The 18,428-nt window shown below is 42.5% G+C and overlaps 1 protein-coding gene across 1 annotated transcript in view; it reads left to right on the top strand.

The window, feature by feature from the left end:
- Positions 1–18,428, top strand: part of suclg2 (succinate-CoA ligase GDP-forming subunit beta) — a 77,435-nt gene that overhangs the window by 13,968 nt on the left and 45,039 nt on the right. The window contains exon 2 of the mRNA XM_084463998.1: positions 2,674–2,815. Within this exon, the coding sequence (XP_084320124.1) occupies positions 2,674–2,815 (142 nt within the window). The remainder of the gene's footprint in view (positions 1–2,673; positions 2,816–18,428) is intronic.

Raw genomic sequence — 18,428 nt, 5'->3', positions numbered from 1 at the left:
ATGCCTGCCCTGCTCATTTTCAAACACATTCAATGGATAATTGTGTATGTCAGGGAGAGATGAGCAGATGCATGTTCTTTTTTGTGTACACGACTGAAAGGCATTTATTGTGTATGTATCCCTCATTGCTGCTGTGGGGGGGTGTTCTGCTACGGAGAAGCGGACGTGAAGGAGCAGGCGAGGGGATGAGCACAGCTTTGGTGGAAGAGCCACACAAGGGCGCACACACCCACACACCTCTGCCGAGACACTGTCACACTGCCATTTGTTTTCACACAAAGAACACCTCGCAATGTGTGAGAATGGTTGAAGTAGGTTATGCTTTTATATCTGTTTTTTTTTGCTTTTTGTTTCTCCTTACAAGCCAACAGCGCCAGGCTCTAAAGCGAGGTCAATTGCTAGTGTTTGAGCTTATGTTCACACGCCTAACGGCGTTCAAAGTAGGACACCAGACGGCTTTCGGGGCAGAAGTGGATGTTGTTAAGATACAGGCATTATCAGTTAAACGCCTCTCTCCTCAAGCAAAGTCTGCATCACAATGCCCCTCGGCTCACCGTTGAACACTGCTTGAAGGCTGCAGTAAGGGCAGGTGATGTCATGTACCTTGTTCATACAACCGAATGGAACAAGATACATAATGACACGCGCACAGCCCATTTTGAAAACCCAAACTGTATGAATAATGACCAGAGCATGGCCATTGTTAGTGCATTCAGTTATGCAAGTGAAGAGTTGAATAAGGACCATTCGTTCCTCTATATTTCTCCTGCCAGGTTCCTAGCGAAGGCTTGTCCTGAACAGGAGGCAGAACAATGCAATCCTGCTGCAGCACAAACGGGCTCCATTTTGTTGCACAGCTTGTCCACCTGCAATGCTTTGCTGAGAGCAAAAACATATTATCATATTATTATAATCATATTATCACCATTCGTGCTTGTCCCCTTTTTACAAAGCCACTTGTCAAGTCTTGTAAGAAGAATTTTAGATTCCCCTCGCTCAGTATCTGTTGAATATCAGTAGCGGTAGTGGTGAATAAGTGTGCGCCCATCTCCATTTTCTTCCATTGTTTTTCCACCTCATGAATGATGGAGAGGGAAAGGACTTCAAAAGAGCGGCCTTGCCAAGCTATTCGCACCACTGAGTCAGATGGCAGCTGGCACAAAAAACACACACTTGACGGATGCAAATGCAGCCACAGCGCACGTTTATCTTAGAATTTTCACTTTGTTGAGTTTTTATTAAAGGCCTTCACAAAGTTGGAACTTGTATGATCAATTCCTTGGTCTTGGTTTGCTTTTGAAGAAGAATTCTTACATTATTCATGCATTGATACTGGGGCTGGGTTGGATTAGACTAACATCCGAAACAAGGGAGTGAACTTGCTCATGTGCCATCAAATATTCCCGCTTTAAAATAAAAAAATGCTTTGCATTTGTAAATATCAGTGAATTAAACATCCATGCTAGCCATATTGGTGACTGCTGTTTTTCTGTTAGTCTAATCATTTTGTTAACATAAAATGTAAAATTCCTTTTTTATAATGTAGGCCTAATAATTAATGTAGTTATATAAACACGATCCATAGCAACAGTACTGTGCTATCTTGGAAATGCACACCCATGCACCAGCTCTGTAATCACTTTGCTATCCCTTCAGTTATATTAAGCCCTTCTTTTAGTTATCAAGCCCCATGACTCTGAAAACGCTTCTCTAGGTCTGCCCTTGTGAATATGACGACAGTTTAAATATTAAAATGTTTTTATAATATTCCACTTTAGGACCAGAGCATGTTTATTGGCCTGCAGCATGGCAAAGGGTCCAGATGGTGTTGAGAGACTGCAGACCCCTAGCCATGTAAGCCTTTTTAAAACGCTCAGAGTAACTGCTTCATGGCAGCGGTGCGCCACCCGCTATAACTCTCACGTCCTCTTGGTTGCCTAGGTCAACGGATTCCATGAGGCCAAAAGCCTAGTGCTTTATGATACCATTTATAGCCACAAGCGCGATACCTCAACCATGTTATTCACCCTGTGCAAGTTAACTTCTGCTGCTGCTCCTCTCCTCCGCAACCGCCTCTACCCGGTCAGAAAAGACCACGCTCGTCTCGTGCCCTGTGTCATGGCACGGCGCACAGGGCGGGCCAGGTGCCGCGATTGCACGCACCTGCAGTCACGGTGATGTGTGACTGCACTCCCGAGGAGCCCCGCTCAATAGGGCCTGTGTGACTCCGCTGCGTTATATAAAAAGCCAATGCCTTTTTAATAGCGCTAACAGCTGGAGTTGACTGGGCTCGTGTCTGCTGATGGCACAAACCTCTCCAGAAGCTGCGCCGCATCCTGTGAGCGGAGGAAGCAGGGAAAAAAAATAGCAAAGCGGTGGGTGTTTAAGGGGCAGAGGGTGGGGGTTGCGGGGGCCAGGGGGTTGAGCAGGTGTTTCACATCTTGTTGGAATAATGTGAAGAAAGTTCTCATATTGAAGAAGATGAGATTTATTCCAACCCCTTCTCCCCCATTTTCCCACCCTTGTCTCTGCCAAGAGCATTTCCCCCCCCCCCCCACAACCTGCGTACAAGTCACCAATTTGACTTGACGACTCTCCTCTGCCTACCTCCCTAACCCCTATCCTCTTCCGCCCGTCCTTCCCTCCTCCTTCTTCTTCCTCTTCGTCTTCCAGGGTTCCCGACTGAGCTCCAGGCGATGGCTGAACCTCCAGGAGTACCAGAGCAAGAAGCTGATGGAGCAGAGCGGCGTGGCTGTCCAACGCTTCTATGTGGCCGACACGGCCTCCGAGGCTCTGGAGGCAGCCAAGAGACTCGGTGGGTGGAGAGGACACACACGCAGACACGCGCACACACACGCACACATATGCATACACACACACTCGTAATGTGGTCGTGCGCTGTACTTATGTGGACACAAGGGCGTCATCTTTCGATGGGGCTCGGAACAAGAACGCCTGCAGATTTTTTTTATTTTAGAGACCTCAAATCCATCTCTTCAGTTAATCCCTTTGTAAACTTTGATTACGATACTTTCCATGACTCTTTTCCTTGTTCTATGTCATGTTACTTAAGGGGAATAAATGAACTACAACTGCCGGATATATAACGTGCACATGGTTGTGGCTAATCTCAGTTGAAATGGTATCCAGTTTAATTGTGTCTCAATGCCTTTGGGTGCACACAGTCCTGTGTTTTTTGTGCTCAGTGGCCAGTGTTCATTTATCCTTTTCCAATCACACTCATTTATTTCACGCCCTCGCATGTTGTTTCTCACACATTTAATGTTGTGTTCAGTGTCTGATCTTATAATTTGATTAGTATCCCCCGCCTTCACACACATCCGCACGTTAAAAGCTGACATCTTCAAGCCATATATTAACATTAATGGGAACACATTCTGCGTAATCCCCCCAATGTTGACTGATTTAAACTTATTCTTGAATTATATTTGTTGGCTATAAATCTAGAAGTTCCCAAACACAATCTGGCCTGGTTTCAGTAAGTAAAGCACATGAATCCATGGCAATGCAGAGATCCCAGAGAGAGAGAGAGAGAGAGATCGATCCTTGGCCAGTGCCTCTGGGTCTGTAATCATCTGCTTATCTGCTCTCACACACATGATGGGCTTCAGCCAGTATCTTTGACAGCAAGCATGTACACACAGGCTTCCCCCATGTGCCTATATTCTACTGATGCACCGATCCACCGGCCACTGATCATTATTGGCTGATATACTACGTCCTAAACGCATGATCGGCCAATCTACTTAACATTTGCCGATTGCAGGACCGGAACGTGACTCAAAAACGATTGTGCAGAAGACACACCGTCTTCTTGTTTTGACACATTAATATTTAGTCCTGCATTTAACATGATTCCTCTTTAATTATCTGTCACCTTCAATAAAGGTAGGCTAACCTCAATCATACACAACCGCCTGTTTCATTGATCGCAGTTATATTCCTCTCCTCGAAGAAAGGCCTTTGCAGGCGAGGGCCACTAGGCAGTCATACAGACAATCGTGTGCTCTTTTTTTACGGCCAAAAACACAAGGTGCATTAACACAGCAGAACTGTGAGTGTAACACCCGCTCTCAGGTCTAATACACCGTTCATACTGGTAAGAGTCGTGAGGCAGAGTGAGATAAAACGGATAAATCTGGTAACACCAATGTGATCCGGCTTGGTTTTGCCAGGTCACCTGCTGTGAGAGGTTTGTATTTGTATTTTTGGTGAGCTCAGGATGATGGAGAGGTTTTGCCCCTTAAATTCAGCCACTATGTTCAACTGTCCGCCAGTGCAGACATGGGCGATGTGGGGGTGCTTCACACTGGTCAGGTATGCGGGTGTGTATGTGTGGGTGGTTGTGTGAGCTGTCCAATTGATTTATGTGTGGAACTGTTATGCCGTCATAATCCTTCAAACTACTCACATCATGTGAGTGAGTGCTGAACTTGCTGCTTTGCATCGAACTGGAGCAAAAAAAAAAAAAGTACAAACTTTCTCTCATGTATTCCTCAACCCTCCACAAAGTCAGCTAGGTCTTGATTATTCTGATGCCAGAGGTGAATACAAAGGTCTGTTTCACTTTCAAATGTCATGTCTCTGGGAAAAATCTGGAAAGTATATACAGTGTATATATTTTTTTAATACAGGGTTCCAATGCGGCTCATCACTGGCCTGAGCCACGGCTGACGAGTGCTAGTTAGGAGTAAGCATTGGGAGCAGATGGGTTGCTCATAGCCTGCTAATGGCTCATGGAAAGTGCAGTCGATTTCTCTGGGCCCATACTGAGTGAGCTAAGCGGGGGCAGGATCTGATAAGCCTGTTTGTTTCTCTCTGTTCCTCGATGGAGGGACACAGTGAGCGACACTGTGCCCCTGCTGTCTCTCCGAGCTAATGACCCACTTGGGCTTTTCATGAACCCAGGCTTTTTTCTTTTGTGCTAACACATGCAAGTGCATTCATAGAGTTGAAGGAGGGCACCTTTTTGCTAAAGTGCTACTAGATCTTTTGCTACTGGATCCGAATGCGCGTGTATATCCGTGTCCTCTCACCAGGTTAGTCAGACTGGGACGAGTGCGTTGGGCCACTCGATAGAAGTGGTTGTAGTGGCGAAGGAATCTTCATTAAGTTTTTTCGCCTGAGTACTCGCAGCTTGAGGTGCACAAAAGGGTGCCGTAGCACTGGCAGAGAGATGAGAGCAGAAATGTTCAATCTTGCAATTAATTCAAGCATTTCTGAAGCAAATCGTACATCGTAAAAGATGTGCGCACTGCCGTGCCGACTCGTTGCCTCACGGCACCTTGACTCAATGGTACTCATTTGAATATTTCATGAGTCATGCATATGGATCTTGATAGCTATGTGTTTTTTTTTTTGTATGGCAGAGTAGAATCTGCACCTTTTTTCGGATGAAGCCCCTTAATAATATATAGACGCCTTATTAAAAATGTTCTCTGTTGGCCTGCCTTTTTTAGTGTACACCCATCGTCTATCTCAAGGTTTACAGATATCTGCAAGAAGAGGAAGGAAATAAACCCGTAATGAATATAGATTTGTTTTCTCTTGAAGCAGATGTGCACTGCTGTGCAGACGTGCGAGTCGGGACGCACATGCGCACACCTGTGCCAAGCCACCGCCAATGAGAGTGTGATTATATGGTCTACTTTGTGTGTCGCCATCCGCTTGACAGATGCATCTGTTACGCAAATCTTGATGGATTCTCAGTGTGAATTCCAAATCAAAACCATATTTTGCCTCTCTCCTCCTTGCTTTATGTCGGCTGTCTGCTCGCCGGTGATTGACGAGACGGAGATGGCGAGGGTGTTGCATCAGATTCTTATCGCCGCCACATGTTGACAATTGTTTGATGAATGGGTGTAACGTCTTTTATTTATTTATTTGGTTATTTTCCAAATGTGTAAAATATATTACCTGCTCGCCACAGAAAACGACAATGTCTTTATTTTTTTGCTTCGCTTTCAGTACAATTCATTTTTTTTCTTTTGTTACGTTTTGCCCACGTTTTGTGATGCATGTGGGGGCGGGGTAGTAGTGGCGGTGGGGCTGAGCCGACTAGCCCTGTCAGAAATAGAATGTTATTCTGACTGAGGCAATTTGTCTGTGCATGGAGGGAAAAGGGGGAAGAAGACTGTTAGCTGGTTATTTTGTCATCTGAGGGTCTTCTCGCTTGGTGTCAACACAAAGCAAGAAGGGACACGGATAAGCTAGAAATACATCTCTATTTATCTTATCTATATGTGCAATGCTGTGAGGCTTTCAGGACCCAGGCGTTTCACATCCCCTCGAAGTTTGTTCTTATCTGTCTCTAGCTCTTGTTTCTAATTTCCATGTATACTCATAATCTGTATTGCTCTTTCACCCCCACACCGTCACCTGTGTCTCTTAGCCCCGATGCTACTTATTCAGCAAAGGCTGACTGCCAGAATCACAATTAACAGAGGTAGAAATCATTTCAGCGGGTTATGAATATTCAGTGTAAACAGGGCGTTTTTTTTAAACACCTATCAAATCTCATGTGAGCTTATTAGAAAGATGGTTGGTTTGATATGCTCGCTCACCGCATAATATGACGATGCCCTGACATTAAACCAACTCTTTGATTAAACAGGTGTGTGTGTGTGTGTGTGTGTGTGTGTGTGTGTGTGTGTGTGCGTGTGCGCCTAGATGTGTCTTACAAAAAAAAAATCGGTGTCTTTCTGTCAGGATTTCAGACAATTCATAGCAATAAGAGTGTAATTCTTCATATAGGTACTTCAGTATTTGTTATTCAACCCAGGCATTCCTTTTTATATAATGCTTGACCTTTTCTAGTCTTTGAGTGAATGTATCTCTTTTATTAGTTTGCTTTCAACTTAAGAATTGAAATTATTTTTTTATCAAGCATAATAAAAAACATCAATACAGTGCTGTGGGTCTAGCCTGATGCATCAGCCGCTTACTTCATTACATTTCATATAGCGTCTGAACACGAGCCGTAGAGATTCGTTTGCTTCCGGGAGGCGGTTGCTTCCGTTTGCTTCGACTAATCGCTGCTGCTTGGCGGTGACGTATGCTATGCGTTTATTTATTTCCGTTTATTATGTCCTGGTCATCACTAACGCCAAGCTGGCCTGCTGTTACACCCAGTATCCCTGCCTCCTTAATCTGGTCTTCTATCAGGGCAAGCAGGGGGGACACAACGATGACAATAGGGTTAGCATTAGCGTTTGGCTTGCATAATGTCTTCGCCACTAACGGGGCCAGCTGGTAAATTAAACTTTTCCCAAACCCGGTAGGAAGAAGTCCAAAAACGTCTTTGCCCTCCAAAAAATTCGTCAAACATGCTTCTTGTTCTGGCTTTAAGTCTTCAATATCCGGAATAGTTTCAAGCACAGAGCGTATAGCTTCGCCGACATCCATCTCGTCAACTGTTATCGCCCGTCATCGCCACATCTGCTCGCTGATTGGTCCGTCCGCTCTGGCGGACGGAGCAAACCGAAACGCATTGCTAGTTCCCTGACTATATGGTTGAGGCAAATTAAATTTGCCGGAACCAGTAGGCGGCGCTAGCCTGGCTACTGTGGGTCAGCGTCTGGGAAAATGTTCCTTCTCGCTGGGATGACTACGAATAATCGAGAAACACAACATCCGTCTTCATTTTGGTGGATTGCGGATTTCGGCACCCTCACTCTCAATTATTCCTTAAATGCCAACTGATGTTGTGAGCGGTGTTATTTGATTGTGATTAGCCTTTCATTATCTTGCTTAAAGATTCCATGTTCATCAGTATCCATTTACATGTTCTTTTTGGATGCTTTCTGATATTACAAGATACGAGTTGACCTTTTTCGCAGCTCTTATTTCACAGATGTCAAACTCAGAACAGTTTTTTTTCCACCTCTCGTCGCAAGTTGCGAGTAATGTAATTATCCCAAACCTGAGCAACATTATGTCGATGGCGCTGTTCCACCATGGTCAAAATCACACTATGTCGCCAGTGATTCAGCATCACCGCTTTCTCTGGCAATGGGGGGGGGGGGGGGGGGAATAGAAGCGTTTACACTTCTGACTTGGCATGGCACTGGTGTGCAAAATCATCTAGAGGGAACCATATGCTTCTCTCGCTGCCACATACGCCACCTAGCCGGTACCATCTGTCCTGGAAGCACTGCTCAACACGACTGCAGGCACCACCACGCACAGCACAAAGGACTTCCTCATACATGTATGATGCGGTGGGTCTTCTGCGTGGTTCACTGGATGTCCACGTGGAGCCACGTTGTGTTGATTCAGGCGTTTGGCTCGAAACGACACGCAACGCAGCGTGTTGTGAGTTGATGAGTGCCATGTCTGTGGGAGAACAGTCGGTTCTGTAGGTACTTGCTAGGCATCAGAGCCTTTTAATTCAGTAATTGTTGGGCTGTGTGTTTGTACTTGCTGGTGGGAAGCAGGCAGCCTATTTCAAGTAGGAACGCTATGGTCAAAGGGCCACGGGTCATGGTTCTGTTGCAGATGCTATCTGGCTTGCAACCTTTGTGTAACTTGTGTACCGGGAATCACTTGTTAAGACTGACAAGCCAACTGTTTCAACATTCTTTAGAGTTAAGTAAAACATGTGTTCATTTGTAACTCATTTGTCAACTTTGAACTTTGAAGAAATAGTCAAAATGCTCCACCACCACTTTTGTTTAGTAGGCAGATCAGGCCTTCCATTTGACTATTGAACTTGAGTGGGGGGGAAAGCTCTTTGTTCTCAGATATTTCCGTTTTCCCAGCCACACCCAAAGGCTTCGTCTTCCAATGATCAGATCATTAATCGACATGTTTAGCATGACTGATGTATTTACTCAATCTCCCCAATGCTGATAGGATGGCTAAGGGTTGTTGAGAGTAGAGTCACTGGCTCAACGATAACATCATCCCTAGTTTCATTAGTCTTTGTTTGTATGCCTACGTCAGCAGATATTATAGTTATTCCCCCAATGCCAATTCCCTAAGTGCCCATTTGTGTGCATGTTAAACGCCCACAGACCTATGTAAAGCACACAGCTGCACCCTGCTAGTCCAAAGGGTTGGAAAAACCTTATATGCAAATGCTGTCATGCATGTATACACGCAAACAGCATTATGAATTGTTGGTGTTTTTAAAGTCCTGTGCATAGAAAGTTCTTCAACCTTAAACCAACAAAATGGGAAACTCGATGTTCTGCAAATTATTGGAAATTAGCGTTTATTTATTTTGTTCTACTCTTTCTCAAAATCAAACCACAGTAGGGTGTTTGTTATTTGTTATGTTCTTATTTATTTTGTGAAGGCAGTGCTTTGTGCAAGAGGCACAATGCTTTGGGACCACACAAATCAAAATGTAATTTTGGATTCCTGGCGCTGGATGAGTATCAATATGGCAGGGCGGCACATTACAATTATTCATGCTTTTGGCACCCACTGTTTTGCCAGAATGCAATACGCAAACTCTTGCTTTGTGATGGAGCCATTATTTGGATAATGTTGGCCCTAAATTGCATGTTTTATTAGGGCTATTCCATGCTCCATTGAGCAGTAAATTTGTAAGAAGGAATACAATTCATTTTTTTCTCCCTATTGCTTTATGCCTCTTCGCTTTCACACCGCATCCATTCCATTTTTTTTTCTTAATGGTCATATATGGTCCTCGGTCCATTCTCCTTCAATTCAATGGACTTTCTGTGCACAGTAATGATACAATTCAAGCAAAAGAGACATATTTTACCATGGACTTTGCATCCTAATTTTGAAGACTGTATACAAGGACTTTTTCTCCTCCTAAACACTAATTGTTATCCTTTAAATTAAATTTAATCTGTTGGGTTTCATTTTCCCTTGACCATAAAGAAGCTTTAGTTTTCAATTAATAAATATGTTTTAAGTGGTTTGTCACACAAAGACGTTTACAGCAGTCTGTCCTACCCATATTCAAGGTCAGTTGAGCCCCTGCAGCCCCTCTCACTGCTGATTCTTAAGGCTGCAGGTTATGTAGTGTGACGGTTCCTCCTGCCAAATTGGCTGAGGAAGACGATAAAATGCAAATGATGGATAAGGAACTCTATAGAGGGTCTAAGGGATGGAACTTAAATTGTACCCAAAAAACAATCACATGCGTACCTTCTTTAATTGGCAGGTAATTTCTGCCTTGTGTCGGCATCTGGATAACCTGATAATCATTCCTTGAGGTTGAAAACGCTGTCTAAAGTAGGTACAGAAGAAGATGCATTTACACATTTTACCAGTGTGGTGTGGATGTACACCAAGATGACAAGGTGGTTATAGGACCTGAGCTGTTCAGTGGAATGCAAATCCACATTTCACAGGCCTGTTTATGTAGCGTTTCTATAAAAAAACATTTTACAGACAGTCCATAATGTGACCCGAAGTCTAGTGCCAGTTCCTATTACGGAACTGACTTTTCTCCGCTCAAAGAACTGTACGACTATTATCGTTTCCAATGAAACTCCCGAGCCTAGAATATAGTATCGCTATTAGCTTGTTACATCAGTTACCTCTACACTGCTGCTTTTTTTTTTTGTTGCTGTTTTTCTGCATTTTACCTTCAAAGTCTGACTGTTTGGTTAATTTCTTTTTACTATCTATATATTCGGCTTCCAATTCTCTAATCCACTTTCTTTTTGTAGTGTGTTGCCTCTCTCGTTAAAAAAAAACATCTGCCTTTCAAAGTTTATAACAGGGTTAGTATAATAAACACAATAACAAAAATATGACGTATTTCCATTTTATGCTCCACACCTTCTTTCCTTTCTCCAGCCCCATCTCTTTAGCAAACAGTGCCACTGGAGCACAATGGGAGCCACTGTTTGCCACTTTGATCAGACTGTGAGGGGGAGAAAATGAGGGCACTCAGTTGGCGGGAGGGGGGCGGGGAGGAGAGAAAGTTAACCTGCCAACCCCCAACGCAGTGGGGCTCCCGCTGACAGCCCTGGTACCTCTGAAGGTGCTAACTAAGCTAATGCGAGCACGCAGGGCTTTTACGTTTGTTTTGTTTGTTTTTTCGTCTCGACGCTCCAACCTGCCGAGGTGCCACGCTGTCCATAAGTGTGGAGATGGGGGGCGGGCTCGGTGGAAGTGCAAGGTCATTAACATGGGCAGGAAGGTGCGCATGCACAATGGCATATTTGCCTTTTTAATATCCCAAGATTTATATGCGCTTGTGGTCGTGTGAAGACAAACGCGCCTGCATGCCCGTGAATAAGCTAAAACCATTTGATCCTTAATCAACATGCAGTCAGGTGCACACTTAAAACAATCAGGAAAATGAATAGGCTTCTTTTTTGCGGAGCCTTTAAGTCATTGTATACATTAGCTCACTCAAGTTCTTTCCGCACTTGAAAAGCCTCTGCATCTGAAATTTTCTTAACAGCTGTAAATAGGCTTTGGAGGGTAGAGGCCTGTCTTTCAAAGAGCTCATTTCTATAAGCAGCTTAGTGTTTCCACCTCCTCATTACGCACCCTAACACATTCATTTGGGTTGGGTAGGACATGGAATTATTCCTCACCCATCCGCCGTCATATTACGATGATACTCATATGCCAGAAGAAACGCACATGTAGCCTATTATTTGTAATGACCGCACTTTGCATAAACGCAGGCTGCTCAAATGCATACAGTACGTGCAATAATTCAAAAACTTTATTACTTGCGAGTGAAACAATCACCTTGGAACAGCCTTGCCCATTGGTAAACATTATCAACAACAATGCATGCTGATGGCCTTCACAATGGAGTAGGGTTGGGTTTGTTTCTTATTATATAGTTTAAATGGAAACACAATTTCATTATATTTCTCTAAAATGGTGCCTTGGAGCTACTGCGGTCTTCAACAAGAAGCCAACCATTTGGAAGGAATGTCTTGTGTGGTGGCACAGTGGTTAGCTCTGCTGCCTCACAGCAAGAGGGTTCTTGGTTCAAATTTAAACCATTAAACCGACTACGACTGGCGGAGGTGTTGTGCACCGAGGTCGCTGGCGCGGCTTTAGGACACTGATAGTTTATGCCATAGCGTAGCCATCATTAGAGAAAGTGAAGAAGGGGGTTTAAGCAGGTACGTCTGAGGTGAAAAGGTAGCCTTGGGAGGGAGATTGTTAGAGACAAGTTGGGCCCAGGGATCAGAAATGTCAAGATGTCCGTCCTGCAATTCAGGCAACTGGTTGCTTCTTTTCTAGCGTTGTTTTTAAAGATCTGCATTAAGCCATATATATATATGGATTTATCTCTATGGCATGAGGGACTTATGAGGCTGTAGATTTAACAACCGTTCCTGACTCAACAACATGCCCTGTAGCCATTATCTGCTGCGCGGGAAGTAAAACGCATATCCATATTTTATTCATCATGTTCTATCGCTGCTTGGAATTTTTATTTTATTCTTTCTTTGACCTTTACTAAGTTATGGAGTATTAAAGGGTAAAAGTTTATGGTGGGCTTATTAATGGTACATCTCTTGGCGTTTTGAGAAAGGTTGTTATACAAGTGGCCTGTCACTTTAAATCAAATAAGTTTTGGGATATTCGTTTCAGTTGACAAGTGATAATATTTTTATGTTTGATTTACCTACCAGGTGGACATTAAAGCTTGAGTTTACTGAGGTATAAATATGAATACATTCAATCATGAAAATGCTTTAATTTGAGATCTTCTGTCTATATAACCCATATAACCTGCATTCCAGGCTATTCTTTATGTTTCCGATAATGGATTGAATATAGAATTGTTGCTTTTTGCAAACAAAAGGGACCACATAATTGTTCCAAATGACTATAGAACTTGATTCTTTCAATGATTAAAATACTGCTTGTATTAAGGCCTTTTTGATATTTTGGAATGAAAAAACATGCATCGTCCTTTATATTCAGAATATGGATTGTAATTACTAAGAACTGATTTAATCTTGTTACACAAAATATATATTTCTTGGACTATGACTATATTCAGATGCTTTGCATCATTTTGCCATTCAACAAAGTCAGTGGTATTTTCAATTAAAAGCATAATAATTAGGTGCTTGAAAGACCTATTCAGTATCCCCCTGGTTATTTGTTGAATCCTTCCAATGCTAATACTTTCTTTGTGTGTTTGTTTCGGCACCCTCCCAAAGAGTTTGATTAGTCTGCTCCTTTTAGCCGCCACATTACTTTAATTACAGCAAGCATGCATACTGGGAAAGCCATGGCACCATCTCCCCTCCCTCCATCTCTCCCTCCGTTTCTCTCTCTATATGCCAACTGTATTCACATCTTCGTCTCTGAAGATTGGAGCACAGCCTGCCTCTCTTTCTCTCTCTCTCTTGATGCTCAGCATCCTCCTTATTGCACAGCCTCTCAGGCTCAATTACAGAGCAGACCTGTGGAGTCTCCAGCGTCCCCCAGGCTGCGTGGAACAGGAGTAAGGACCTTGAAAAAATGCAAATAAAATCGCAATGCAGGAGAGATAGCGAGACGTGCTGAGGCAGAAGTGCGATCTGCTTAAGCTATAGCTGCTGTCGTTTGGCCAGGGAATTGGGAGTTGATTTGCACCCATTACTAGAAAGTGAGTAAAGTGAGTGTGTGGATGACCGTGTTACGCTGATGAGATGGGAGTGGCTGTATGATGTTAATTCCCCCCGGGTGCCTGCGTGTCCCCATGAAATGGAAACTTAAATGGAGAGGAAAATCGCCATCCCTTTTTCCTCACCGTGGCTGTGCACAAAGAAATGCATGTGCAGCCCTTTACCTCCCATCGACCTAACAAGGATATTTTCATTCCTTTTTGGCTTTTTTGTTCTCACAAATATTCATTTTTGAGCTGCAGTGCTGAGCTCCTGAAATAAAATTACTAAGCCGCTCTGAATTTACAATGTTCACGTCTCCAAACCCTGCAGACAGTGTTTAAAACACTTTCTGTGTTCACAATAGTCTGTCGTCCAAACCCATTCGGTCGCTTTAAGGTCTCCTGACTTTCCCCTTTACCATTCCGATTTAATAGTGTATCATCTGAGCACAGTGAACTTTGACACAGGAACCCACTGCTCAAAGGTTTCTTCATTTATTTAGTTCCAGATGTGTGACCTTAATTCTCATTGTATCACAGCAGTGTTTGGCTTGAGTGTTGCAAGGATAAATTTTCTTTTATGCTAAGCTCCATCTCCACTACTGCTCCACTGTAATTAGGCACTGAAAACCATTGTGATGATTGAAGGCAAGGCAAGGCAAGGCAACTTTATTTATATAGCACTTTTCATACACAAGGCAGACTCAAAGTGCTTCACATATAAACATTGTCATACAATAAAATAAAATAATAGATAAGTAAAAAGTAAAATAGATAGAAAATAAAGGCAAAGTTAAAAAAAAAAAAAAAACATTTTAGAAAGGCAGAGTTAATAAAAATGCATTTTAGAAAGTGAGAAAATAAAGGCAAAGTTACTAATAAAATAAAAAATAGAAGCATTGTAGATTTAAGATTTAGCAGAAAGCTAAAGCAAACATAAAAGTCTTCAGGCTTGTTTTAAAAGCTGTCAGAGTTGGGGCAAGTCTTAAATCCTCAGGGAGTTTATTCCAGCTATTTGTTGCATAGTAACTAAATCCTGCTTCCCCATGTTTCGTGTTGACTCTGGGGATAATTAACAGATTGGTCTCAGAGGATCTTAGTGGTCTAGAAGACTTATGTAGTGGAAGCATATCAGTTAAATATTTTGGCCCTAAACCATGTAGGGATTTATAGGTTAGCAACATGATTTTAAAATCAATTCTCTGACATACAGGGAGCCAATGTAATGATTTAAGAATTGGTGTAATATGTTCAAATTTTTTGGTCTTTGTTAGAACTCTAGCAGCAGCATTCTGAACAAGCTGTAGTTGCCTTAGAGTTTTTTTTGGGAGACCTGTAAGGAGACCATTGCAGTAATCAAGCTTGCTAGTGATAAAGGCATGTACAAGTGTTTGTAAGTCTTCGGTAGACATGAGCCCTCTAAGTTTTGCTACGTTTTTAAGGTGATAATATGCAGATTTTGTAACTGATTTGATGACTGTCGAAATGTAAATCTGAATCCATGATAACCCCTAGATTTCTGGCTTTGATTGAGGTTTTCAGGGACAGAGAGTGAAGGTGTTGGGTAACTTTAAGCCTTTCGGTTTTAGCGCCAAATACAATTATCTCGGTTTTGTCCTCATTTAGTTGAAGGAAATTTTGGCACATCCAGTCTTTGACTTGCTCAATGCACTGGCACAACAGATCTATGGGCTGATAGTCATTTGGTGATAGAGATACATAGATTTGCGTGTCATCAGCATAGCAGTGATGGTCAATATTGTTATTTTGCATGATTTGCCCTAGTGGGAGCATGTAGATGTTGAATAGAGAGGGTCCTAAGATCGAACCTTGTGGGACTCCACATGTCACGTTTGTTGATTCTGAAACAGAGTCGCCAATGGAAACAAAGTAGTTCCTATTTTGTAGGTAGGACCTAAACCAATTTAAAACTGTGCCTGAAAGCCCCACCCAGTTTTCTAATCTGTCCAAAAGTATTGTATGGTCTACAGTGTCGAATGCAGCACTGAGGTCTAGTAGCATTAGTATTGAGATTTTGCCAGAGTCTGTGTTAAGACGGATGTCGTTTACAACTTTAATAAGGGCGGTCTCAGTGCTGTGAAGGGGTCGAAATCCGGATTGGAAGGTGTCATAGCAACCAGTTGATGCCAGGAAGTCACTAAGTTGCTGGAGGACAACTTTCTCAATGATTTTACTTATGAAGGGTAGATTTGATATTGGTCTGTAGTTGTTAATAATAGAGGCATCTAGGCTCCGCTTTTTTAAAAGGGGTTTGATAACTGCAGTTTTTAAAGCTTTTGGGAAAGTGCCTGATTGGAGAGAGTTGTTAACTATTTGCAATATGTCTATTGCTAGGCAGTCAAAAACATTCTTAAAGTGGTTGGTAGGTAAAGTATCAAGGCAACAGGTGGATGGCTTCAGTTGTGTCACAGTTTCCACAAGAGTTTTAGAGTCTGTGACATTAAAGCATGTCATTGCCACGTTACTTTTGCCTGAATATGGTGGTAGTCCAGCATTTTTGTTTAAAGTGGAGACATTGATGGCGCGTCTAATGCCTTCAATTTTATCAGTATAAAATGCTGCAAACTCATTGCATTTCTGAGTGGAATGACGGTCAGGTGGAATTTGTGTTGGGGGCTTGGTCAGTCTGTCAACAGTTGCAAATAGGGTTTTGGCATTATTAGTATTGGTTTTAATGATATTGGAGAAAAATTGAGGCCTTTTCTTGTGTGCCATTCTGCTCTGTACCAGGCAAAGTGCCCCCTCTGATCTTTGAGCACTTCCCCATACTGGATTATGATTGCATAAGGTCTCCAAATGGAAGTAGCTATATATATATATATATATTAGGGATGCACCGAAATGAAAATTCTTGGCCAAAACCGAAAATGAGGAAACGAAGGCCGAAAACCGAAACACCGAAATGAATTATTATGCCAATTATTAGTAGGCCTACCATTGCATTTATAGCTATGACTGTGTACTAACCTCACTAAAATCAAGGCATTGCAATTCAAAGAATAAATCAATTACAATTATTAAAAGTATAAAAATATTTATTTAGCACTGAAAAAACAACAACACCGTTTTCCGTTTTGCACTTTGCAGACGGTCCCTAAGCTCGCGGATGATAGCCGACAGCTCATAGAAGCTGTCGGCACTTTGCGGACGGTCCCTAAACTCGTGCCTGATAGCCGACAGCTCATAGAAGCTGTCTCATAGCGAGCCGTCGCAAAAGACTGCTCGTTTGGATGAAAACAAGGTTGTAGCTGGTTCTCTAGATTACTACATTTAGCTAGAGGTGTCATTTGTGTGCTGGCACAAGCGTGTGCTGGCCGCGGTTTTTGTTTGCGTCATCACAATTTCCTGTTTCGGCCGTGTTGTTTCGGTGATAAAAGTGTTTCGGTGGCCGAAATTTCGGTGCATCCCTAACCTTCTGTCAGTTAAACTCGTTATTAACGGTGTTAATGCAAACCCATTTTAACGGCATACATATTTTATCGCGATTTAACGTTTTTTAAAATTTAATTTATTTTTATTTTTTTTATTTCTTTCTTACTCTTTTATTGATGGACAGTGTTACATTGTCTCAGCGATTATTTGCTCCAAGTGTGAATGACTGCTCCAAGTGAGAATGTTAGTGTGAAATTGAACACTACAGTATATGGCAATGTTGTTTTCAATAAAAAAAACATTTGCACAAAGCAAGCCGATCCACTTTTCCATGTTGATACGAGCATTAAAATGAGAAAAAATAACGGGACAAAAAGAAATCAAGGTACATTTAGAATAGATAAAAATGTGTGATTAATCGCGAGTTAACTATGACATTAATGCGATTAAAATATTTAATCGTTTGACAGCACTAATATTTTTGTTTTGTTCATTGTCACATTGAAGATTTAATTGGAATGATGGGTATTGTTTTATTTATTGTTTTATTTTACAGCAGGATCATGTTTTCTTTGTCCATTTACGGGTCGTTAGTATTGTTTCAGACCATGCTGTGAGATTAATCATAAAATTCTGTCAAAGGCATTAACATTTGCCTCTCTCACACCCCATTGCCCCTCTTTGCACAAAGCATAGCTCTTGAGCTACATTTTTTACAATAACATGGTGTATGTATGTAGATAGATAGATAGATAGATACCTTTTTTTTTAATTAAATGTTTTAAGGTCTATCAAGCTATCCAATCTTCTATTCAGTGTCCTTTTTTATTTTTTTATACAAAAGCCATTTCCTTCTTTCCGTCCCCCTCTGGTGCACATGCCTGCAGGACTCTTATTCATCTTGCTTTGAACTCATTTTTAATTTTGCGCGGCAGCAGTTTTTTTTTTATTAACATATTTATTAATTTATCATTTCTCCCCGAGTACCCTGCATATCTGCACACCTCGTTTTCTCCCTTTCTGGCTGGCTCCAGTCCCCCTTTTTCTCTGTCCATTTCCACTGTTCTCCGTGCCGCTAAGCTCACAAATGCCTCACTAATGGAGTGTTAGTTTAATCTCAGTGACTCTGTCAGAGGCCATTTTCCCTGGTTCTTGTCCTCACTAATAACAATACGGAGTCTGTGTGGGCATTTTAAAGCCATCTTTATGTTAATGGCTCTGGAAGCCTTCCGCTCCTCCGGCCCCACGCCAGCCAAGCGGTAACCAAGTCGGGGGCGGGCGAGGGGCTCTCCAACCCAAGGTCAAGGTGTCTTTATGGGGCTCGGCGTGGTGCGGCGAGAGCACTCACTCAGTCTCCACCTCCCAGCCTGATGGCAAGCACCTGTCAGGAGCAGAGTCTCCCCCCACCTAGATAATGATAGCTGTAGCAGAACCAAGCTCCCATCAAGTGTAC

Source organism: Micromesistius poutassou (assembly GCF_964030765.1).
Source record: "Micromesistius poutassou genome assembly, chromosome: 2".
In the NCBI taxonomy this organism is placed as follows: Eukaryota; Metazoa; Chordata; class Actinopteri; order Gadiformes; family Gadidae; genus Micromesistius; species Micromesistius poutassou.
This window is presented reverse-complemented; position numbering and strand designations above follow the sequence as displayed.